This window comes from Pterocles gutturalis, unplaced genomic scaffold (assembly GCF_000699245.1).
Source record: "Pterocles gutturalis isolate BGI_N339 unplaced genomic scaffold, ASM69924v1 scaffold15737, whole genome shotgun sequence".
Lineage (NCBI taxonomy): Eukaryota > Metazoa > Chordata > Aves > Pterocliformes > Pteroclidae > Pterocles > Pterocles gutturalis.
In genome coordinates, this window is record NW_010113114.1 from 2,212 (window position 1) to 27,386 (window position 25,175).

General features: G+C 45.0%; 1 protein-coding gene across 1 annotated transcript in view; it reads right to left on the reverse strand.

Annotated features, from left to right (window-relative positions):
* Positions 1-1,791: 1,791 nt before the first annotated feature.
* The window catches only part of GBF1 (golgi brefeldin A resistant guanine nucleotide exchange factor 1), a gene marked incomplete at its 5' end in the record, with an annotated part of 43,428 nt that continues 20,044 nt past the window's right edge, over positions 1,792-25,175 (reverse strand). Inside the window, 26 exons of the mRNA XM_010074347.1 lie at positions 1,792-2,460; positions 2,810-2,947; positions 3,151-3,328; positions 3,572-3,685; positions 4,272-4,373; positions 4,718-4,848; positions 5,208-5,358; positions 6,307-6,506; positions 6,881-7,127; positions 7,427-7,590; positions 9,240-9,462; positions 9,670-9,823; positions 10,271-10,365; positions 11,755-11,826; positions 12,405-12,528; positions 12,627-12,691; positions 13,181-13,357; positions 16,248-16,341; positions 16,870-17,106; positions 19,286-19,368; positions 19,971-20,096; positions 20,394-20,517; positions 20,972-21,174; positions 23,364-23,452; positions 24,010-24,150; positions 24,608-24,802. Of these exons, the coding sequence (XP_010072649.1) occupies positions 2,174-2,460; positions 2,810-2,947; positions 3,151-3,328; positions 3,572-3,685; positions 4,272-4,373; positions 4,718-4,848; positions 5,208-5,358; positions 6,307-6,506; positions 6,881-7,127; positions 7,427-7,590; positions 9,240-9,462; positions 9,670-9,823; positions 10,271-10,365; positions 11,755-11,826; positions 12,405-12,528; positions 12,627-12,691; positions 13,181-13,357; positions 16,248-16,341; positions 16,870-17,106; positions 19,286-19,368; positions 19,971-20,096; positions 20,394-20,517; positions 20,972-21,174; positions 23,364-23,452; positions 24,010-24,150; positions 24,608-24,802 (3,914 nt within the window). The remainder of the gene's footprint in view (positions 2,461-2,809; positions 2,948-3,150; positions 3,329-3,571; positions 3,686-4,271; positions 4,374-4,717; positions 4,849-5,207; positions 5,359-6,306; positions 6,507-6,880; positions 7,128-7,426; positions 7,591-9,239; positions 9,463-9,669; positions 9,824-10,270; positions 10,366-11,754; positions 11,827-12,404; positions 12,529-12,626; positions 12,692-13,180; positions 13,358-16,247; positions 16,342-16,869; positions 17,107-19,285; positions 19,369-19,970; positions 20,097-20,393; positions 20,518-20,971; positions 21,175-23,363; positions 23,453-24,009; positions 24,151-24,607; positions 24,803-25,175) is intronic.

Below are 25,175 nucleotides of genomic sequence, written 5' to 3' on the forward strand. Positions count from 1 at the left end.
TGAAATATTCCAGGAACAGTGGAAATGGGGTAAAGAAACCAGGCTTTATTGGTGGGACTTTCCTAGTATGCACATTAGCCTTCCATTACGCAATATTTAGACATCAAGCCCGTAGGAGTCTCTTGGAATCTTTGCGATAGGGAAGGCATTTGGTGCCTCATACAGCTCTAAGGACACTGGCACTGCATGGATCTTGCCACAAGATGAAGTAGAAAATATCAGGAGGGAAGTACGTGTGGTTGTCCATATGCACAAGCATTAACCCTGAAAGAACCCAGGATCTCTCACACCCTCTCCAAGTACGAGTCCTGTCAGTGGAAACAAGGATTTCTTCCTCATCAGACAGAAAATGCTCCTTTCTCTGAAGTCAGCCAGGTTGTCACCAAGGTCTGTGTCCTGGCTGTGTACCGAGATGCTGCAGGGCACCTGCTCCTCAGGCCTAGTCTCTGCCCTCAGTCCTGGTGGTGCATCAGCACATGCCAATGTAACACCATAAATTTTACAGTCAACACTAAACTGTTGCCAGAAGCAAGAGCAATCTAGCTGTTGCTGCTCCGCTTTGCCCATGATGGAAACGATTTCTGCTTAGCCCCTTGACTGCCTCCACTGGTGCCCCCCAAGAGCTGACCATTTGTTAGGGCAAGTCCCTCGCTGCAAACAGCACACTGTTGGAGGATCCTGGTACATGGAGCCAGAGGGCTGGCACACGGGCACAGCACCTTGACAACTAAACTCCACTCTTCCCAAAGCTCTGAGCTGCAGAACCACGACAGAAAAGGAGTGCAACACCGGAACATTAATTTACAGTATGTATTTATTACACTGTAAAAAGTCCATTGGATTTGTAGCCATTTACTCTATATGTACACTGGTTGTACCCCCACCCCAACTGTAGGTTCCTCTCAGTACAATATACACTGGGCTGGAGTCCCACCCATGCCCCCCCAGTCACCAGTGGGATATCTGAGATTGACATTACTGAAAATTTAGCCAACTAATCGAGAGAGGAGGAAGAATGGAGAAGCAGCACTTGCCAGGCAGCCAGCTCTGCTCTGGGCATACGGGGGTGGAAGAGTGCAACATCCTTGCTGCCAGGCAGAAGCACAAGAATTACTACCAGGGCCCCAGCCGCAGGGGTGTTCTAGGTGGAGGAGGTGGGCTCCCAACAACTAGAAGATGCAGAAGGGTGCAATCTCGGCAGAGCTCCCAAGATAAAACACAGCAGGCTTGCTGAGCATCTGTTAGCAGGTGACACAGATACCCACATCTGTGTCTGAAGAGGATGTTCTCCCAAGGAAGGGGGCTGGACACTAAAAGGCCAATGTAGCAAGTGGTTGACAATAGGGCACTGATGTGCACCCTGGGGGAGTGGCTCCCAAAACACGGTTTGAGAGACAGCCATGGTGCTCTGCTCTCAGCTCACAGGACTCTGCATTTCCTTCTCATCTGCTCAACCAGGCAGAGCCTTCTGAATTTGCTTCCTCCAACCAGAAAACCCAATTACATTTACAGGAGGAGGGAGGACACCAGTGCTGCCCCTACCAGGCTCTCCTACTTCCTACTCCCTGTCTGGCTTGGGGATTGCTGTGATCCATGTTGCAGAAGGAAAGCATGTGGTGGCTACAGCAGACAAGAAGCTGTACGTTAGCAAGCTGGGAGCTGCACTATAAGCGGTCCACATTTCTACACAAAATTCTCAAAAAAAGGCATGCCCAGAGCCCAAACAAAGCAGAAGCACGGGCAGGAAAGCTAGGGAACAGCTGGGGTATTTTGCAGGGACTAGACTAATCTGAGAGGCAGTCCTGCACTGCAGCCTCTTTCTGGTGAAACATCAAAGAGTCTCCGCTTCTTCACCACATGAACTGGTGGCAGCTTGGTCCCAGGCTGCTGGGTGCAGGTGTTGCCTGGCCCCTGAGATTGTGAAGGCAGGAAGGAGACTGGTCAGTGGAATCAGGCACCCCTCCAAGAAGACAGGGATTTCTAGGTGGATTTCTAGATAGTTGTCACAAGAAGGGAGGAGAACATGATGCGCTCCAGTGGGTTTGTGGCAGCAGCCCTTCTGCTCAGGTTAGCATCATCTTCTAAAACAAACATGCCCGCTACCAGAGAACATTTGGCCAGCATCCTCCACCCACAGAGCTTCCTCAGCAGACAGTTGTCAGACACCTTCCAACTAATTGACCTCAGAGGTTGTCATGGGGTCAGTGGGCCGTGGAGTCGCTAACAGGGGAACAGGAGACGTGGCTTCAATTAGGGCTGGGTTGAGAATGATTGGCAGAGTCATAGGTGGCACCCCAACCTGCAGGGGAGAAGCAAGAGGCTGTAGAATGAGTGGCGGCTGTGCTGTTGTAGGAGGTATGTCTGTAACGGGGCTTGTCTTCGTTGGAGCTGATGCTGGGAAAGAAGGAGAGGCAGAGGTGCTGATGGTGGGTGAGGCAGGTGCAGTGGCTCTCTCAGACTCTGGAAAAAGGAAGAGACAAAATACATCCTTACACAGGCCCTGACAAAGCCACCTTTCAGCTCAAAGCTAAGCAGGGCTGAAGATCAACTCAGGGACCTTTTCAGACTTGCTCCTTCCACATGCCTTCATACAAGGCCCTGAGGAGCAGGTGCCGATCACAGGCATTCTGCCCCAACCTTTGCCCACCCCAATAACCTCAGCAAGAAGGCTGTAACCTATCCATTTGGAAGCACAACATTTCCACAACACCAGAGGCCTGGTCACTGTAGATCATGCTAAAATAAGGAAGAACAGATCCATGCCACTGTACCGGGAAGATGATTCCTGAAAGAAGGAAACAGGACTCACCACTGGTACTGAGTTCACAGGGCTTCTCTGAAGGAGCCAGGAGGGTGGCTGGTCTCACATCCCCCACAGGAGAAGGGGGCAGGGCAGACACTATTGATTTCTGATGCTGCTGCTCTACTGGTATGCTGGGGACAGAATCTAGGAAAACAAAACAAGCAGTGAGCTCATGTGCTGGTTTGCTCACTGCTTTTTCCCACCCTCAGTTTCCTCTCCTTGTGCCAAGCTCCACAGCCTGCTGTATCATTTCATCAGCATCCAGGCACTATGGCAACTGGATACTGGACAAGGTGTGAGCACTGTGTCCAAGATCTATTTTCTTAAGGTTCCTCAGCTCCTTGTACCTTGGATGACTGTCTGTTTGAAGAGCTCATCCCGCAGCCTAGGTAAGAAACAGTCAATCCGCTCCCAGGTGATCTCCCAGAGATCTGAGTATCCCGTCCGTGAGTCAGCACTGTGGAATATCCCAGCTGTATCCATTACAAGCAGCATATTCTTCAGAGACTCTGGAATAGCCTCCAGCTGTAATCAGAGACACTCCTCAGGACACAGAGGATGGACATATAACAATGAACAAAAGCTCAAAACACCCGATGGAGTGCCTTGTAAACAGAGGCCAAGGGGAGAGACCATGGAACAAAATGGTTTTGGAAGGATTAAAAGGTTAAAAAAAAACCAAAAAACCAAAACCACCTTTCAAGTTTAAAAGGTTAAAACCCATGTATGGTTGTTCAAAGCACTGCATCATCACTTTCATCACCTTACCAGTAAGTCACTAGAGCCAGCATGCATGTATTTGTCCATAAAGTCCAGGATTGTCAGCCACAGGGCAGCAAAGGTGGTCAGTGAGAGCAGTGGGGAGAGGTGCTGTAGGAACACCTAGAAAAAAAACACAACTACTGTCAACAAGTAGTATCAGTGCTGCTGCTCACAGCTTGACAAGCCAGTCTTGCAAATTTGGAATTCCCTCTCCTTGTGGCAGGTTAGGAGCATGCACAGGCCCAGCCTAAGGGTGCCATGGGCCTTCACTCTTCTGAGCTGCATGCGTAGAGGAGTGGGTCTTGTCTCCTTTGCATGAGGCCACTGTGGTCTGTATCACCATGTCTTCCAGCCCTTCCAGACTCTCTGCCTTACATCAGTACTATCAGCTTGTGACATGCATCATTTCACCACCAAAACAGACAGACTGTCTTCAACTAATACCAGGTGAAATACTTCTCTCCCCATCCTTCCTGAAGCCACAAACTCCTTCCTGATAACTCTTCTGAAGGCCAGGATCATGGAGACAATTCTGGAAAGAAGGCATGTCCCAGAAGCAGAAGGTGTGGAGAAGCCCAGCACAGTCAAACTAGCAAACTGATGCCTATCCACATCAGAGATGCTGAGAAGCTAGTACAGCAGACAGTTTGGTTTTCTTGAGGCACATGGTTTTCCCTGAGCTTTCAAACATCAGAAGCATGCTCACCTTGGAGAGTAGTGTTGAGGCTCTCATCCTAGTTTCTTCCATCCCACCAACATCAGCTGGGCTGATGTTCTCGAGTAGCTTGGTTAGCAGAGGGAACAGCACCTGTCGGGATCAGACACATTGATATTTCAGAGCTGAAAAGTGACTGAGATTTACATAGACAGCCTTACAGGAAGGAGCTGGCTGTTGTGACTGGTGCCTGGGAGAAGCAACGGGAAGTGGAAATGAACAGATTCATTTCAATACTCCAAGAGGCTCTGTCAGAATCCTTAAGCAGAGAGGAACTTTTCACAGATCCGAGTAGGAAATGCCTTGTCTGTTGTGGTGAACAAGCTGCTCAGGAAGACGGTGCTGAAGTAGGACACCATTCTGCCAGTCCCACACACAGCTGTGCTCTTCATGACAATGCTGTCCTGCCTACATGCCCAGTTCAGCCAGGAGATTACCTTGTTGAAGCAGGACTCCCATTCCAGGGCATCCAGGGCCTGCAAGTCATGTACCAGGAGGGCCCGCTGCAAGTAAGTGAGTGCCTGCATCCGTACCTGGCGTCGGGCATCACAGCACAGCCAGGCAATACCTGTGCAAGAGAGGGATTCAGGGCAAAGCCCACAGGGAAAGTATCACAAGCCTACTTCCCCCATCTATAGTGAAAAGTCTAACAAAGATCAAACACTCTCTGGGGAAAAAAAAGAAGAACACAAAAAGGATTTTACTTGTTCCCAACCACAGACTGGAATCTACTGTCAGGTCCAGAAGTGAGGTGGCAGCTAACTCATGCTAAAGATCTGATCCAAGTTCTTTTCAATTACAGCAGACTCTAAAAACAACCTCTGCCTCCTTTCTGCAGTTAGCTCTTGGTTCCTCAACTACCCTGAGTGCTGCCATTATTTTGGAAGTGTCTCCACTCTCAGTCTCGTCACAAGAGGATGGCTTTACCCTGTAGCAAAGGGCACCAGCAGTTGGACCACAGCGTTCGGGAATCTGCTTCGATTTTCCTCCCTGCTGTCTCTAGATGGCGTTGCTCCTCTGCCCAGGAGCTGTAGATGGCAGCGGCCCGCGTGTGCAAGGTGTGCATGAGGTCCAGGAGCTGCAAGTCAAGCATCACATTAAGCAACACACAGGACTTAAATTTCTGAAGCAGCTCTGGTCTCTGCTCTTCCCCAAACCAATGCTAAAAGGCTCACAGCTACTCAAGCCTTCTTCCTGTATGTACATCCATGTATAGCTATGGAGATGGTATAAGGCCTTGCTGTCTGTTCCCTCCCTAAGTGGTCAAGTATCAGGCATCTTCAGCAAGAGTTGTGTCAGTTCAGTAGCCATGTCAATCCCATCTTCAAGGAACAGCATCCCCATCCTGCCAGGAGAAAGAATGGAGCCTTTCCTGGCACAAAGCATCGACTCTTCCAGGCAGAGGGAGAAACCCAGGGATTCAGCTACACTGTTCAGGGACAACTCTCTGCAACATTTTTTTAAACAAAAAAAGCATGAAGCACATGCAAAGCTCCCTCAGAACAGCTCTGTATGGGCAAACGACAGCATTCTAGACACGTTACTAATGAACTGAGGCCTAAAAGCCTGGTAGTCAGCAGACCTGTGCCTTCCTGCCTTTGAAGTAACACCTGGAGAGATAAATTATTCCCTTAGCCCAGTCCTCTGTATTTGAAAAACCCAGTGTCTCAGCCCACAGGGCCTTCCCCTCTCCACAAGTCAGATGCCCTGTCAGACTCCGCATTAATCCTACGTGAGCCTCATGCCTCCACACCAATCTTACCTACTACAGTGACTCACAGCTCCAGACCCCACCCTCCTTCCTTTCCAGAGGACTTCTCTCCACTGCTCTTCTGCTTTTGCCTATCCAAACTGCAGTCTTCCTCCCTCACTGCAGAACAACACATTGCCACCAGAGCCACCCTCTGCCATCTAGTGCCCACTAACCCAGGATACAGCCTCCTCTTGCCCCATGAAGAATCCCAGTGACTCCCTAGCAAGACCCTGAGTTTGGGAAAGGAGAGGAGGAAATCCTTGCTATACTTACGTCCTGACTAACCTGTAAAGACACAGTGTGGTAGCTGGCAGGGATGCTCTCATCCTCATCTTCATCACTGTGTGTGTGTGCCTGGTGCTGGCTCAAGACCCGTGATCGCCGTGTGGAGCTCTCCTTTGGCTTTTTTTTTAACCGACTGGATTTACTGTCATACCTGTGGCTCTTTCCCCTCTTCTCCTGGGACTTGTAACCTAGAAAGTGAAAGGCAGCAACATACCATATACACACTCCACCACAAAATTTTCTGCCTTTCAACACACACAGCAGCCACCTTTACATATTCCCAATGGAGGGCCCTGTTCTGTAAAATGACAACTGCCTGCTTGACAGGAACAGGCTTCAGCAACAGCTGATACTGCTGCCTCCATCAGCTCCAGACCTCCCCTCCATCCCAAAGAGAGGGATAAGAATAAGGTCCCTGCTGCCAGCAGGAGCCAGCATACTTTTCTCACAGCAGACCATTTTCTGGGGATTGGGGACTTGTTCCCTGACAGTAGACTTCACACTTCTTGCTGAGTGGCCACCCCAAGCCGAATCCTGATTGTCAAACCAAAGGCCATCTTACCCCCATTCAAGCTTGCCTCCACAAAGATACGGATGGTTTTGACACAGAGCTCGAAGTTCTCAGGTGTGACGTGAGCAGCATCTCGCACGATGAAGGACAGGGACTCTACGCACTTCATGAGAGACTTTGTGTCATGTGGGCCCAAATCCAGACCCACAGTCAGGCTGTACTGGTTAACAAGAGGAGATGGCCCCAGCCTGCTGAGCCCAGCAGTGGATCTGGAGGTGTCAATGTCTTCCTTCCCCACCTGCAGGGCACAGCAAGAGGGTAGCAGGAGAGGGTAGCATAACAAGCAGCATCTCATGCACATGCTGAAAGAGTCTTTCTTCTGAAGCCAACAGGTAACGTTTCTGTTTCCCTTTCTTCCTCATTTGCCTCCAAGCTTTCTCCTGTCCATCTGCATCTTCTCCCCATCCTCCCTTTACACTGTCAGCTCATCTTAGCTCTTTTCTACTGTCTTATTATTTCTCTCCCTATCACACCCTGTGCCCATAACCATGCTAGGAGTAGTCTTTGTCAGGCACCAGAAGCCCATTGGCTAATCACCACTAGCCAGCCACTATTCATGACATCCACATCTGTCACCGAGCGATGCATCTTGCCTGGCTTCCCGTGGTCTGTGTACACCTCCGAATCGGAGGTGTAGCCACGGTCTAGGCTCATGTCACTTGGATGACAGGAGGAGGAGATCTCGCTGTCTGACTGAGCACCTTCAAGACAAAAGGCATGGGTTTTAGATCAAAGACAAATCAAGAACTTAGAAGAGTAGCTGTGGATAAGGGAGAAGCAATCCAGACTAGTCAGATAAGCATCAGCTAGGAACCACCAGTGGGCCCTGGAAGAAACATGCCAGGCCTCTCGTCCTGTGAGAGGAACAACTATGACAGGAGCATGCACAGGAAACAGCAGGAAACACACATCTTTGACATGGTTTCTCCCCTGTAGGTATGTTTGGCTTTCCCCTTTGAAGGGAAGGGGATTTCCATCCCATCATGTCACTTGTCAGCCTGACCGCAGATTTAAAAAGGGCAGGAAGTCCAATGCTTTGACCCTGGGGGAAGAACCAGATGCACCACGCACTTTAAGAACTACTGGAAGTGCTAGGTTCAGCCAAGACAACTCCAAAAGCACAACACTGGAATGATGTGTCATGTAGGGCCTCTGGGGTCACTCAGCTACAAACGAATACTGGTAAAGTCTTTTTCATGAACAAAAATCTACATTAGCATGTTCCACACCTGTCAGATCTACCTTCCACAACCTGTAGGATTACCTTAAATCTCACATGTCCCAAGCACAGAAATCTTTGCAAGGGCCAAGTTTGAGCTATTAGAAGCAGAAATTTATTCTCTCCATCATTCAACATTATCTAGAAACCCACCAGCAGAGAGACAGACTTGCTGTGAACACAGAGCACCAAACATTTTCAGAAGGGGGTAAAGAGAACTAATGTTCTGATGCGTATGGTGCCACAGTCAAGTGGTTTGCTCACTCAAAGACAGAAGCAGAAGGAAAGAAAAAAGAAAAAAAAAAAAAAAAAAAAAAAAGAGAGAAAAACAGTCCAGCATTAGCCCAGAAGGCAAAGGCCATAGACGTTTTGCAAAATAAGGTTTCTTCCATCTGTCTACCACAAAGCATCAGGACCTAGCAAGGAAGTTCTAGAAAAGCAAAGAGGAAAACGAAGGCTTCTGGACAAGTCTTTTCTTGCTGTTTGCTTTAAAAGTCTGAAGCTGTCAGCCTCAAATACACTGCCAGCTGGCTAAAGTGAAACAGGAACAGTTTGCTGAAAAGACCGTCTTTCTAACACCGACAAGACAAGTAGGAAATAGTGGGTTGGTCTTGTGAGAATGGTTCAGGCATTCTGAACACAAATGGATTTGGAAATAAAATTTTAAAGAACTCCCTTTATGAGATCCTTAAAATGGGGACAGAAAGGAGTTGGTCCCACAGAAGAAGCAAGTATAACAGGAACAACAGCTGGGTTTACATTACACACCCAGATGGAAGATTAAGGCTGTATTACCCAAGGCACCAGACCACAACCAGCAGAAAACACTCCTTGGGTAAAGCAAAGACCTTCTACAGCTGCTACAACTGGTATCAGTTTTCCTCCCACTGGTCCCTCAGGGACTAGCACCTGGATGGCTGCTCACAGAGTAGGAAGACATGGCAGAATAGAGACAGCGACAGACCATGGGGTAGGAGTGAACAGCAGGTGCTGGTCTTTAATATTGCTAATGTAGTTTAATATCAGCTTTGTTTTCTTGCAGTCCCCTTTGCTAATTGAAAAGCTTGAGGAAGCAGCTGCTTATCTGGCAGGCAGGCATCAGATTTCCTATCAAAAGCTGTCCTGTTTTACCTGTGTCATTATCTGCCCTTGCTGTAACCTGCAGGGCTGCAGGCGGCTTCACCCCAGATCCAATACACTCCAGAAGGGTGAAGAGCGTGTACCAGTCATCCCTGGAGTGAATGTTGGCAGCATTGGTCTTCAGGAGTTCATGGAGGCCATAGGCAACCTCATGACTAACTCTAGACAGCACATTTGGCTTCATCATGAGTAGGATACGTAGCGAGAGGAGAACCTGGACAGAGAAGGAGACAAGAATAACAGACCCTATTATTTACACAGCAAAGTCCCCCTTCATTTATTTAGAGGTACTTAAAACTTCTGTTTGTTGTTACCTGCAGCACAGACAGGTTAAATGTGGGTCCATCCAACAATAATTTGTTTCCTGTGTTTCCAGGTGCAGCCACAAATCCCCAATAACTGACTTTCAAAAATCCCTTACCTGCACACTGATTTCTTCCCGACGAAGGAGCCGAATTGCCAGTCTCAGCAGCCCCACCACTGCCCTCTCCACCAAGAAGCAGAACTCCATTGCATGGACACAGAGATGATAGAGGTGGTCTTGGACAGTTTGCCAGACACAGGTCACACGGTCCCTAGCCATAACAAGGAGGAGGGAGAGGGTAGGATGAAAGGAGATGAGACAGAGATCCAAGCTACCTCTCCCAGAACTCCAAACCAACCCAGTATTTCTTCATTCCAATGAAAAACTCTAGCTTGAAGATATAACAGGCACATAGAAACAACAAAGCCGTCAAATTTCTTATTTACTTCATTACTTGCAAAGCAATCAGGTGGGAGAATTCTCCCTCCAGAGTTTAGTTTAAGTTCTCCGAATCTCAGGATATCAAGCAATAATTCATGGGTGAATAGCCCTTCTGTTTGCACATGCTGGAATGGAATTGCTAAGCCCTGAAATTACAGCCACATGCTGCTTCAGCTGGCAAACCAAGCACATAAGGAACTCATTCCCTGGACCCAGGCAGCAGCTGCAGTAAAGCAGGGACACGTACAGTGAATCTCCATGTATTTCAAGGTCATACCTATTCTCTAGCACAATCCTCAGAAGCATCTCCAAGCAGAAGGCAGCATCCTCTTCATCATATGTCTCCTCATCGGGAGTCACAGAGATTAGAGCCTAGAAAAGCCAGGAAATGTTTGTGAATCACAAGCTCCCCAAACTGGGAGACCAACAAAATATTTGAGTCTGGGTGAAACTGCAAAACTGTACTGTCTGGTGAGGGTCATACATACTTACCAAAAAATGCATTGGACAGGGGTCAAGCTAAATACATGGAGAATTATAATTTTTTTCATAACAGAAGATGCAATGTGAACTTAAAAGATGTTAAACTCTGACGAAGTGTCTCAGATGGAGAGGAATTCTTAAAGCCAGCAGCTTTCTGCTAGAACATGTGAAGCACAGAAGAGGCAGACATACCTAGGACTACAAATACTGAAACTATTCCTCTCAAGCCATCAGCTTACATATGAAGGGAGAATTCCTGACATAATATGTGTAAGAGCAAAATGTTCCCCCAGAACTGAAATGGCACACAAAAACCGAGTCACCACTTCTCCATGTGGGCCAGCAACATAGTGGTCTTTGTGGATCCAAACAGCAGGTTCTGCTTTGGCTATTTTAAGTATTGTTCTTTGGGGTTTACTCACTTACCATCTTTATTTTGAAACTCAATATCAATTCTTGTGAACCTTTGCAGCAATAACCTTGATAAACAAACCTTTCCTTTGTTTTAGCACAAGTCTCAATAATGTTATGTGCCCTAACGATGAAGCCAGTGAATTGCAATTACAGCAGCCTAAAGGGAAAGGCACTTGCACTTCAAGGAGCCATGGAATTAGGCAACACACACTGCCAGCCCACATGGCATCCCTGCAAGGGTCACATCGCACTACTTGCTTTTGGAAATGGTAAGCAGCAGCAAGATTCATTACACACCCCAGAGTAGTCTCAAACTCCACACTAGCCTGAGGAACCACTACAGAACCAGGTAAGTAACTGCCCTCCTCAGGGAGTTGAACTTCTCTAGCCCAAAGGCTAGTGAGTCCAGCCTTTTTACATCTCCCATAGCAGCCAGGTACCAGACTACCTAGGGGCACACAGCAAAATATTTCACAGCAAAATATTTCTGTATAGCTCTTGCCTCTAAAGTGGCCTTTTAGAATGTTCTCATTAGGCACACAGCACACCAGAAGACATGGAAAAGCATAACCTTAAGCTCCTACACAGAACTACACATACTTTCAAACACTTATCATGACATCCTCAAGGCTTTTAGAATGCATTCCACAATTCAATGTCTTCCCCTACTACTAAAGCAATTGTGGTGGCCAGCACAGAAGTTACGTGTAACAGCTGAAATAATGACTGGTTTCATATCCCAAATAGGTCCAAGACCTCCTTTGGGGACAGAGGAGCTATGCAAGTACATAGCACATATCCATGTTCACGCATAGCATACTTCTTCCATCACCAGTCCAGTCCCTCACCCAGTATCTCTCTCACCTTCATGAGCTCCTGGAGGGATTCAAGTTGTAGGAATTTGCTTTCTGTGATCAGCTTCTCAGGATCACATTGCTGCAAAAGACAGAAAAGAGGACTCTGCATCTGGGGCATGTGGAAGGCATACAAACAGATACTCCAAAAACACAGCTGGTTCCCAGGAAAGATACAGATAGTGGCTTTAACGCAACTACCTGGAGAAAAACTCCTGCCAGCTAGTTCACTCTAACATCAATTACCTTTAACAGACCTGATCTGTGCTAGACAGATTTTAACAGATAACTCCTCTGTCCACACACTACTCAAACCCCAGGTTCAGATTTTGTTGGCACCATACCCCTTAACACTGTCTTAGAAAAGATTAGTCGTTTGAGAATTTATTAATTTAATTGTCTTGAATTATAGGACTGTGATGCCAAGGGCACATCTGAGCATCTTGTGAGGAATTGTTCCTGTTTTAATTTGTTATTACATTTGTGCATAACAGCATACAAGACTGCAGATCTGCTCTCTGTAATTTCTTAAAGTTCCCAGGTCCTCTGGAACCTGCAATACTGCCTAGAAGTGTGCATATTTATGCTTCTGTTGCCTGTTAATCCACATAATACTGTCACCATGAGCAAAAGCAGGTTCTTTTATAGCCCGTATGTTACCTTTATGCATTCCAGAGCCATTCGCTTTGCCTCCTGTGTCTCTGTAGATGGCCCTCTCATACCAGATTGCTCCGTCCCACTGAGGGTGAGCCAACTAACAAAACTCAGCACTGTAGATTCACCACTGCAAAGAAGACACCAGCATCAGTCAGAAAACAAGAAATCATATTATTCTCTAGCTTTGGTACAGAAAGGACTGCCTGGGCCATCGACATCACTCACCGGTTAGATGGTGTCTCCTCACGTTGCAAATAAATTTTGCCATTAGGATCCACAAAGTCTTCAACCTGGAAGACAGACCAGAACGTGTATGATCAACTGTTTACTTTGTAGCCTTTCCCCCCAACTTTGTGATGTTTCACTTAGCTATGAAACAGTAGACCCAAGCACCCTTGTGTAGGTAGCCAACCTCAGCTCTTCACCCTCTCACCCCTTCAGTAAAGTGTCACCCCCATCTGGCAATACCAATGTTGTGGTTTGATACGTCATGACTGTAAGCATGTCCGTCTTCTTCACAATATTAAAAATCTGTTCAAGTAAAACGAATGCTGGAATTTCTCAAATCCAACAAAAATTAAAATGAGAGAAAAAAAGAAACCCTATGAAAGGAAGCTGGAGCCTGCACGTAACTTGAACACCCTTTACAGGCTTTCTAGCTCTGTTCACACTTTACCAAAGCTAGGCCTCTGCAGTCTCCTCCTCTGTGAGCTGGTTCCATGAAAAGCCAGCTTCCCACTCCTCTACTCTTCAATTATCCATGGGCCAGCTATTATTACCTCCACCATGGCCTTGGGCAGCAGTTCTGCTCGGAAAAGCTGTAGCATGGCCTCCATGATGTTTTTCCAGCCCTCCCGCAGAATGTCACCATGGCGATGGGCCAAGTGAAACACAGTCTTTGCTGCAATATGGGCCTTGGGATTACTTCCAAAAACAGTGGGCAGGTTCTCAATAGACTGCAGGAAAGAAGAGGGGGTGGCAATCAGTCAGTAAGAGATGTTTTCTTTTCAACACAAATTAGGGCAGACTGTTCAGAACTGGTTACAGGAAAGACAACAATTCTGTGTACGATGCTTCGATAACTCCTCAGCTCATATTCACTTTGCACAAAAACAAGGACAAGATGGCTTACCTGATACAAGCTGAATCACTGAACCACAGAGACATAAGCTCTCCAAGAATGACAACAACATAAAACATTTTGAAAGTGCTTGCTGAAAACTCACTAACACTAATTTATTCTGCTATGGGAACTCATTCCAGGATCAAAGCCTTCTACAAAAAGTACCACATCTCCTCTGGAAGCAGCAATTACTGTGCTCTATTGTTAGAGAAGGAAACTATGGCCAAAAGCATTACTGACTTGCAAAGCTACTCCTACTACAACTTAACAGCAAGATTCAAAGGAAGACTGATGAACCCTAACATACAGTCTCTGCCAATAATTTCTAGATCACAATTCCTCATTATCTGTTCAATGCACTCTCAGCTTTTCAAAATACAAAAAGTGTGCTAAGTCATTTAAACAAACCAAGTATATACTGCCAAAACAAGAAAAAAAAACAGCAACCATGTGAGCTAGTATCAGACACTGTACTGCTCTATGTTTCTGCAGTTACTTAAGCTCAATGCAATGTTCCTTTTGGCAAGGGATGGGCTTTGCCATTCTCTTGTTTATGTGGATAAAATCCATGCTTATTTGTTCATCAAGAAAGGAGAGAGAGGACAGGAGATAGCATGGATTGAAAATGTGGCTCTTCCAATCTCAGACCTGAAATTCAGAAAAAACTCTCTCTTGTTTCAGCCAGACTGCTGGCAAAACTATTATCAAAACGGGTCTTTGATCTAGAGATGAACTCCATTAGAAGAGCCAATCTGAAGGTCTGGCAGAAATGTGACAACCAATTTGTTTTTTCCATTGTTGCTATGAGGAAACCACATGACTACATGCTTCACTGAAGTCTGGTTTTGCACTGTGGCAACAAGCCACAGCCACCGAATTAAAACCCATAGGGGTTTTGCTACTGCTTGCTTATACACTGAGTCAGTATGAGTCTTAACTGTGGATCAATAAGTGGGGCACTCACTCTTCTTAAATCTCTTAATCCCCCTCCATGTTCCTTTCCATTCCTCTTCTTTCAAACCAAGTGGTTACACATAGCAATTGCAGTGCTTGGAGAGGATGCCTGATCACCAGGATGATCTGACCTCGGAAGTGACTGGCAGTTAAGTGACACTTTGATGTTCTTCCCTTGCTTTCTAATGGTTGCTCTCTGTTTTGTCTCCTCAGCTCCTGAAGACAACCCCTTCTTCTCCACTTCCACCAGACTGTCTCTCAAATATTTGTTCAGTTGTCATATCCCACTACTGTCTCCAAGCCCTACAGGAATTTAGGACAGCAGAAAGTAATTGGTGTACTTGGAATCTGGCCAAAGATAAGAACTTACAGCCTTTTCAAATCCAGAAGTCCCTGATTCTACGTCATCAGCAAAAGACATGCTTCTTTAATTTACACAGACCTCAGACTGCTCCAGATTCCTGTCTCACAACTAGACAGGATGCAGCTGGCAATAGCTGGTGCCTCTGAGGGCTTAGTCTGGTTGCTTCTACTGTGTAAATTTATGTCAAACAGTTGTTTCATGGCATACATTCCAGTGCTTGTGTTATCCACTGGTAGTCTTGAGGTCTGGTATGCCTGGAGAGGATCAAGTATTTCATCTTTAATGTTGCGAGCTGGGGAGGAAGAGGGAATCTAAAGCAACCACACCGCTTGGGATTTTTTTGTCTTTTAATAGTCAATCTAGTACTTTTTCATTGCTACCAAAGCCTGAATGCAACTGGTACAAAACACCCAGTCCAAACAATTTCATTTCCCTGCAGCCCAGTTCCGTTAACTGGATTAATTTGCAGGACTCTTCCCTTTCTGCCATCCCTTCAAGGGATATAAAGAAATACCTGTCCTTGGCCTTTTTACTCCCATGCTTTCAGTCTTGAATAATCTTGTTTCCCTACTCTGTCTGTGTGGGAATTCTATTCTAGTCCCTGTGGGTCTTGCACTGGTTCTCAGAGAAATGCTGTGAGATTCTTTGCGAGTTCCGACACTTTAAAGGCACTGCTGTCATCTTCTCCTTAGCACAAAGCACGGTCTGCCACACACTGTCTATAAACACCTTGGGGAAAAACAGGCTGATGCTGTAAAACACAGATTTTGGGGAAAAAAAAAAGCTTACACCAACCACTGTACTTTGAATTTATTCTCACAGTATAACCCATGGAAACAGTCAACCTTATTACGAGACTCCACACACCAACCAACAATTCCAAGCATTTTTTTTTCTAACCCCCTTATGCTGGGTGGATGCACAGCCCCTACAGTTTGGAATAACAGCTCATAAAACAGTCCCTCTTGGCACTCCATAAGCCCTATAACTAAATATCCATAGAATCACAGAACGGGTCAGGTGGGAAGGGAACTTAAATAGCTGAAATGCCTAAACTTGCATGGGGATCATGGATGGTCACTGTCTTTATCATAGGGAGATCTAAGTCTCCTCTGATCAAGTAGGTGGAATAAACACTCTACGTCATGGCTTTCTGCTCTGCACAAACTGCCACTTGTGAGTAAAAGGAAATTTGCATATTTGAACCTGTCCTCTGGAAATCCTACTTCACTACACACTTTTCATTGCCTCCTCCAGAAAACTCTGGGCAGGGGCTGACCAATACTGATACAGTGATAACTACAGATGCTGTGATAACTAAAATAAACAAATATTACTGCTTAACATAGGAAGAGAGCTCTGATACACTAAAAGCCATGCTTCTTTCCCGTCCTTGCAAACTTACGTCACTGCTGAGGGCTGTAAACTTGCATAGAGAAATTATGAGATTGTCAAACACATCACTAAGGCCATAGTGAGCAGAAATCATTGCACATTTCCTGGGGAAAGAAAAAAACAAAATAAGTCAGCACAGACAAGTCTGTCTACAGGACAGCAAAGCAGGGAGTGTCCCTATTGACATTTTTGAACCTTCGTCTCCACCCACTCATAATGTATGCTGATTTATAGAAGTCTACTATTATCCCTCAAATAATCTCAGTCCTCACCCACAGATCCTGATATTTGCCTGTGCTGATGCAAGGAACACTTTCAAGCAGTGAGTCTAAACAGACCACTTGCACCTGAGTCTATACATCTTATCTCCTATCTTGATGTAAGAGAGAGTTGCTGACATTTGATTTATTATAACACAGCAGTCAAGCCAAACAGTGAGTGGCAACCAAGTGAGGCCAAGATGGGATGAATCAACACAAATGACAGAAAAAAACTAGAGGACCGTAAGTCAAAGTGCTCTTTAATTGCTAGGAAAACTAACAGTTGATATTCACTGTGATGTCTCTAGCAGGTAGACAGGAGACAACGGTCACACTTGAACTCTTCTGGGTCTTTGTGAATGCAAGAGTTACCTGAAACCAGAGATAGCCTTCTGGATGATTGTTTCTTCTAAGCTCTTGTCAAAAACATAAGAAAGTGCTGCAATGGTTGGCCCCCATGTCATGGTGAAGAGATCATGGTCATAGCTTCCAGGAGGCACATGGAGAAATATTCCCTCATCAGTGGCACCACGATGTAGCAGGACATTCCAGACATAGTTTTCCTTCACTAGGCCCGTCTGTTCTTCTGGCATCACTATCTCATCATTTCTACAAGGGAGGAAGGCAGAAAGGTTGAATTTTTCATTCTGAGACAAACCTAACATTTACACAGTGCCTTTCATTACACAGTCCCAACGCTACTCTTGAGTGATTTTGCCAGCTCCCGAAACATTCTATTTTCTGAGGCCTGCCTGCTTCCCCTGCTCCTCTTTGATATCCTGGATATAAAGACTGGTGGCTCTCAGCAGCAACCATGCAAGGACAGTATTGAAGAAGCAGCTACCTAACATTACAGGTGCAAAACACAATACAGTTAAATAATGGGAAATTTTGTACAGCACACTGGCATAGCTTCACCACCCCACGCCAACTCTCACCCTGACAGAGTGCTCTGCATATCTCCTTACTCCCAGATTAAAAAAAAAATAATAATTGCAGTCAACAGTAGGTATAAGAATAAAGCAAATATTCATATTATGCCAAAATCAAGTATCAGAAAGGCAAATAGTACAAAATTAAAGAAAAACAAGAAACCAAATATACGATGGATGATTCATAACTAGGGTACCACAGCTCCTTACTCTAACTGGATTAAACCTATACAACAATAAAACAATTACGATTAATGTAAAGTAGTACTTGCAATCCAGGTTAAAATATATCGAGTCTAAATACTCCTTAGACTCGGGTAACATTGCAAAAGAGACAACCCCCTGCAAATGACCAACTAATTGAACAAGAGTCTCAAATCTACTAAGAACAGCAGATTGCAGCCAATCTGCAAAACAGAGGTCTTTCCGCAATGATTAAAAAATAACATGGTTTAGTTGTCAAAGAAGCAATTCTCTTGTGCTAACAACAACTATAAAAACCCCTCTTGATTTATGTATAAGAAATAAGTTTCTGGTGCCTGCATATTTTGACAAGAGCAATCATTACTGAGATTACATAGGAAAATATGTTTGCAGTCCATAGCATATTTTTTCTATGAACCCATATTTGATTAACAGAAGCAGGTGAATGGGTTTACTTGGAAAGTCTCAGGAAATGAAATTGTGCTCAGAAGTTAAATGCTCAGATCCTGAAGAGATCATGCACTACTCTGTACAGATTACAGTCTGATTTCACCCCCCTGATACAAAGAAAACAAACAGTTCCTCAAACTCAGCTATGACACTGGGGCAATCTATCTGTGATGGAGCAATACTGAAATGATACACCAATTGTTTCAGCACAGAACATACTGAAAAAGCTGAAGTACTTAGTGAAGGGAGGACAAAGGGGAATAGACTAGGGCAGAAGCACTAAGTAACTGAAAGATGTGAGGATATTCTCAGGGTACTACTGAAAACATGAAGAACACCCTCAGGGGAGAGAGGTCAATCAAAACTCGAGCTCTATTTGAAAGCTAGAACTACCTCTTGAAGAAGTTCTAGATATTCAGTACAGGCAGCATCCCCACCTGCCCAGAGTAGGCTCAAAAGGGAGGGTCAGCCTAATCACACTCCCTGCTTCCAGCCCAAGACACTGCCTGACACTGCAGACTGAAACCATCTGAGAGTCAGAGTTGTTTCTTGTCTCCTCAGAGATGTAATCCTCTCAGCTTCAAATTGGCTGGGCCTGGATTTCTGATAGGCTAGATTTCTGATCTATTATTAAAGTTCCCTGCCCAAAGCTAGTCTGTGGACAAAAGGGCCTCAGCCACCAGGAATTCTCCTCAAATACTGGTCAGTGTGTCAAGAGCTTCAGGGGTGGCAGAACAGATTAGTGCAGAGAGCAGCCTCACATGAAGAGCTCAAAAACAGAACATATGAAACTGAGACCTGGACATGCTATGCCAGGGCACCAGTGCTGTCCAGGGATGAGATACTATCTCTAGCACTACATAAAAAAGTTCTCAAGAAGTCTAAAGGCCTGGTCTGGAGAACAGAGACTTCTTAGATATAGCATTTCACATGTGCTGGTCTTGCTCAGCCATTCTTTTGCATGTTGATAGAAGCAATGTATTTTTTAACTTTAGCTTAAACTCTCTGGATTAAAATACCATGGAAAGAATCCAAAAATACAAATCCAATGCAACCACTGTGACAGGCTTGTTACCACAGCCCCACACAGAGCTGGAAGTTGGTCTGAGGCAAACAGGCTCACGATCTGTGACTCTCTAGAGGTCTCTCAGACCACTCTAGTTTGCTCTCTGCATACAAGGAGATGACCGGTTGATTCTTACTTGATGGCATGGTACATGTCTTCCAGTATGTCCTGTTCAAAGTCTTTGCCTCCATTCACACCTTTCAAGTTCTTCCGAAACTCCTGAAAAAAGTTACACCAACGTTATTTGCTAACATCTCCAGCTTTAACTGCTTGGCTAGGATCAGTACTCCACGTTTTTCATGGGATCAGAAGGAGATTTTCCTGTGTTTCTCAACATGCAGCCTCAAAGTTCAAAGACTAAATTCTATTCTTAGTGGCAGTAGTGTGCAGCGACCCCTGTCTCCGCTCACAAGGAAAGAGCAGAGACACAACATAACACATGCTTAGCTGAGGCTGGACATCAGAATGACAGTTCTGTTCCACTGCATTGACACTCACACTACTTGAACTTTCTAGAAGCCCACAGCAGTTCAACAATCTTCTCATTCTTACTATGCCTCAGAATACAGTTTGCTCACACACACACAAGCCTCTTGATGAACTTGGCAAGTTGTCTGCTAAGCTCATATTTCTTCAGACTGTCCCTATGCCCACAGCTCCCCTCGCCAACTGTAGCCAACCTCAGAGCTGCACACCAGCTTATTGTGTACATGAGTGATGAATGCCAGGGGAGAAAAAAAGAGAATACCATTGAGATAAAACCAAGTACTACATTGCTATCAAAATCAAAGAAGACAGTTGCCTACACTGGTAACACCCACCTCCAGAGTCATTGGGACGTTCTGCTTGCGGACATTATGATTGTGCTGGTCAGTGTTCAGCATAATAACTGCATAGGCCAGGGCAAAGCAGGCATCACTATTAGCAAATGGGGACCCATTAGATTTCTGAAAGGCAAAAGTACGCAACAAATTAGTCCTACAGGAACAGCGATCTCAGTGATCCAAGACAGCCATTTTCCTACCCATGGAATCATCTCTGAGACAACAAAACCCAGCCTCTGACTCCAGCTTCCAAAAAGCACCCTGGAAATCTATGCACCACTGCCATCTCCTATAAAACAACAGCTGCTGCCTGCGGGGCACAGAAGGCTTACATAGGCTGTTTGATCTGACATGTCCACCATGGCAAGCAGATGCACAAGAAAGAATGCAGTTTGAGCTTTATGCCCACCAAGTACACACCCTCCAATGTTCTGTGAAGGCTTCCAACAGTCTCTGGATTACAGGTGCCTCTCCGGGTAACCTGAAGGCCTCTAGATAAAGTCGTAAAGCTTCATCCAGTCTTAAACCTTGGAAGCTGAAAGTCCTGCAAGGATTAAATGTAATGGGAAACTGAAACAGGATGGGAAATCTAGGATAAACTTATTGACTACAGTCTTGTTTGTCTCAGCATCAGAATATCAGATTTGACAGAGAACAGACAGTAAAGAGGGGAGGGGTAAGGAGAGAAGAAATATACCATGAACAGGCAAAAAACAATAAAAAAGAGTCAAGAGTCCTACAGGTGATTATACGTGTAATAGTCTCTCCAGTCTTCACAGAGACTGGCCCTACTGAATGGAGCTTAAGTATCATACTATTATATGTATCTAAGGTGTTTGCATATGCAAGAGACGCACAGAATTAAGATGTGGTGGTACACAGAGAACCAAGCAATACAAATCCAGTGTCTCTAGGAACTACTGTTCTACTACTTTTTTTATAACTGAACTCTTAACTTTCACCCCTTTCTGATTAAAGAGATACCGAAAGATACTCACCCAACAAAGCTTTCCAGCAAGTCTATGTTCTTACGGTCACTCACAAATTCCCCAATCATTTTTTTGTCCAGGCGAGGATTTTCCCGTAACCACCTGGCTACCTCATTGTTGTCAATGGGGGTGGCAAGAAGGTTCTTCTCCTGCAGAAACTGTATCCCCTTCTTTGGCTTTTGGTTGAACTGCTCTGTGCCAGTTATCAGGAGCTGAAGGAGACATTGTGATAGTTACAAGCTTGAAGTGCACTTCTAACTTCAGATTGCTCTCTGTTTAGATTTGAACCAAAAGCAAAGCAGAAAACAGATCACCATCAGCATGATTAAGTTTATTGTACTGTATAATCCAGCAAGAAGGCTAACCAAGGCCAGAAAACCTGCATTCATCACAAGGATTCACTATCAAATAATACCGGACAGAGAAAGCATGAGCTGCTGTCTCTGAAAAGCTTTGACATTTCATTGAGCAATTACCTCTGCTACACCAAATGCCTCACCTGCTCTGGTATGTAAACAGAGCAGAGGAAGGTCTCTGATGAACCCCAGGCATGTGGCAAGATCAACTCTACCCACTTACAACAGCAGCACTGCTCCATGCCCTCTTCTGTCTCCTTTGGCTCCAGGCTCTTGTGCTCTACCTCACTACCAGAAGACACGCAGCAAGAATCCTTGGCACTTATTCAGCAGGTGCAAGCAAGAAGTGCTGCAAAAGCTTAAACTAAGAACCAGAAAACATTCTGCTAGTAAGACACAGTGCCCAGAAAACCTTCTGCTAGTAAGACATAGTGCCCAGAATATCTCATATTCCAGCATCACAAGGTTATCTGTACACTGGGAAGAGCAGGTGCATTTCTGGTTTTGAAAGGAAGCCAACTACTCTGCCCTGCTTGATTCTTATTTTAGGAAGCTAGTCTGTACCAGTCACAGTGTAATAAAACACCTGACCAAGAAAGGGTTAACTGAATGTTCTTGGTGGTGTTCAGAAAAACCAAAAGCACAAACAACTGTATGAACTTTACTAAAGCACCAGAATAAATGTCAGTTCCCTGTTAGCTCCTATCATGATCAAACTGCTAGCAATGACCTAGTGAACTAAATTCACGACCATCACGATTACTAGCTCCCCTGGGTTTCTCAGTACATCAGAAGCCACCAGTCCTCTGTTCTCTGCTTTCCCTGACTGGGTGAACACCCTCAAATTGCAGTGAAACACAGACCCTAAAATAGCATAGAGCACACAAGGACCCAGTGAGGGCATAACAAAATAATAACCATGTGCTGCCCCAGTGTAATAGGTCTGAAGGGACTGTATGACACTAGCAGCATTTGTTCAACTGTAAATCATGTAACCCAAGTCCTAGGCTATTCTATGGACTGGTTACACTTTAAGACCATCTGAAAGGAGACCAGACTGATGGCAGTTTGCACTGCATTTATAATCATGTCAGTCCTATGCTTCTGCACTTCTGGTCATTGCCCTTGTAAACATCAAATAAAACTTTACATTTGAGGCATAATTTGTTTCCTGCATTTATTTATCATTTCTCCTCCTTACAGCTGTGGTACTGTTTAGTACTTCAGAGGTTAAAGGAAGCAGAACATGCTGGTGCCACATCAGCATCAACATGACTTAAGCTGAAGGGTTTCTGTGTCCTGTTTACATGCTCAGGATGAAACCATTAGCAGATTTACCATCAGGAAAGGCTTTTCTCTGGGCAAGCTAACAGAGATTTATGAACATCTCTCTGCCCTCTGCTGTAGGGTAAGGCACAACCCTTTTTCTAGGACCACTTGGAACTTCCTTTAATGAACTCTCAGTCACTGGCAATGCTCTTCATTTCTTCTAATCTTGTTTTCCAGCACAGTAAAGATGGAGTATCATCAAAGGTTTTCAGTTAGAACAGATATCTATACAAAGACTGGCTTTGCCACAATCTTTTCAGTCATCCTCATGATAGAGCAAACATGGGAACAAACAAATCAGAATAGCAGGCTAGACTGTTAAATTTCTACTACAGGCCTCTTGGTATGCTCCTCATTTACAGGTTTGGTAAGGGTAGGGAACCCGCCCTTTTTGATGAAGTACCTGATTATCTCCATATAATGCAAACTCGATCCAACACCTTTCCCATCCAGAAATCCGACAGACCTAGCTTAAAAATTATGCCACAAAATTTCCCCAACACCTCCTGCAACTTTTAGACAACTAAAGCAGAACAGATAATAATCACTGCTGCCTCTGCAGTGTAGCAGGATTTTCAGTCACTGACTATTTAATTCTTATCATCAGAGACTGGAACTCAAAATTTCTGAGATATGACCAGTGATGCAAAGCCCACGTGGGATGGGAAACAAGGAGAACACTCAAAGATGCATTAGTAGTGTGTTCCAAATCATACCTTCTTTTTGTTCTTGATCTGCATAAGTTCCTGGGGGCTTGGAAGAATACAAGAAAATCGAGTAGGCTTCCTGGGGATACTCTTCTCAGCTAGAAGGACAGAGCATCATTACAGTCAAACCTATCCCCAGACTAGCACTCAGCCTGCTACAGTGTCCCATCATAACTTTCAGTTATGGAGTCTTGCTGCAATGGGCTGCCCTGCAAATGGCAGTCACACTCCTACTATTCAATCAGTACAGTCCTCTCACCCAGATTTTCTTCAGCATAATTGCATAGTAGCTTCTTGTCCTGGACAGTTTCACGCATGCAAAAGATTTAATTTTCTGTCTATTTTGACTACCTACATTACTGATTCCCTGGAGAGCCCCTGCCTACCTTAAAAATACTAAGCACTGGTATGAATTTCACATACTTTTGCCCCAAAGTGACCCATCAGACCTAACCCCCTCCCAGAAAAAAATGCAAGAGTTAGTAGGTATATATAGCACACATATAATAAACAAATATTCACCACACACCTCCTTCTAATTTTGAACACACAATAGCTACAGTGGTCTATAGTATAGCAGGACTCGTCAGCAAATGTCAGGACCATACTCAGCATATACACACTCACAGTGGCAGGGTACTGCAGAGACTATTACCTGCCTCACGTCCTCCTTCCAATTCCATGGAGCCCTCCTTCATCTGGTCAGTTATAAGGCACCCACTGGTGGGAGGGCATGCCCCGGGTGGCTCTGAGACTGCACTGGAAGATTTTCCCTCACTGAGTACTCTCTCATTATCTGCAGAAGTTAAAAAAAAACAAAACAAAACACAAACAACAACAAAACACCCCGTGTATACATGCACATAAGCCAAGGAAAAAGCTAGCATCAGAGAAATAACGAACTGATCACAGTAAATTGAACATGTGCTTATTCGAAGGAGTTCCTCCCAGTAACTGTGATTCCTCCGTATTCTCAGTATTTTGTCTACATGAATCCCATGGCATACCCTCCTTCTGTTGTGACTGCCAGTCTTGACATGGCCTTTATATAAAGCTTCACATGAGGAGGACATTTTAGTATCTGTAAATTTTACAAATAGCAAGTTTATTAACATCAGTGTGTAGTAAAATATGCAACAGGAAGCCTGAAAACATATATTTAAGGAGCTTACTATGACAGCTACTAAAATGAGACCTGCAAGTTTAGCATAAGACTAAGCTTAATACAAAAATATTAAAGAAAAGGGTCTTACTATTGCTTGTTTCTTTGGTGCTGCTCATGGTTTCTGGGCTGGATTTGACAACTTCCTTCTCTTGTTGATGTAAGTTACTCAGCACTTTGGCCTGGCAATGTACCTCAGTGCTATCTATCACTGTCAGCAATGCTTCCAGAGACAGCAGATGGACAGTGTACAGCTGTCCTGAAACTGGGAAGGCATTCTGGGAAACAAAATATTAGTCAATTGTCATGCCTCTCTCACTACAGTGGGGTAAGGAACCTTCCCCCGGAGCTTGGGGAAGGCTAAAGCATACAACAGAACACCCTAAAGTTTTCACACAAAGCTTTCCAGCATACACATATTGGTTCAACTGCTCTGACATTATTAAAGCACCATGGCTATTTTATCTTCAGCTTCCAAATGTTAACTGGTCTTCTTCATCTCTACAGACTACTCATTACGAATCTTTCAACCACTCCCATTCTTAAATTCTGCATCTGCACTAACCCTTGTTCCTAGTTCCTGGCTTCGTCTTCAGGACCCTGCTGCCCCGTCTCTCCCTCCTGTCCCTGTGCAGCCCGCAGACCCCGTCCCACGGTTC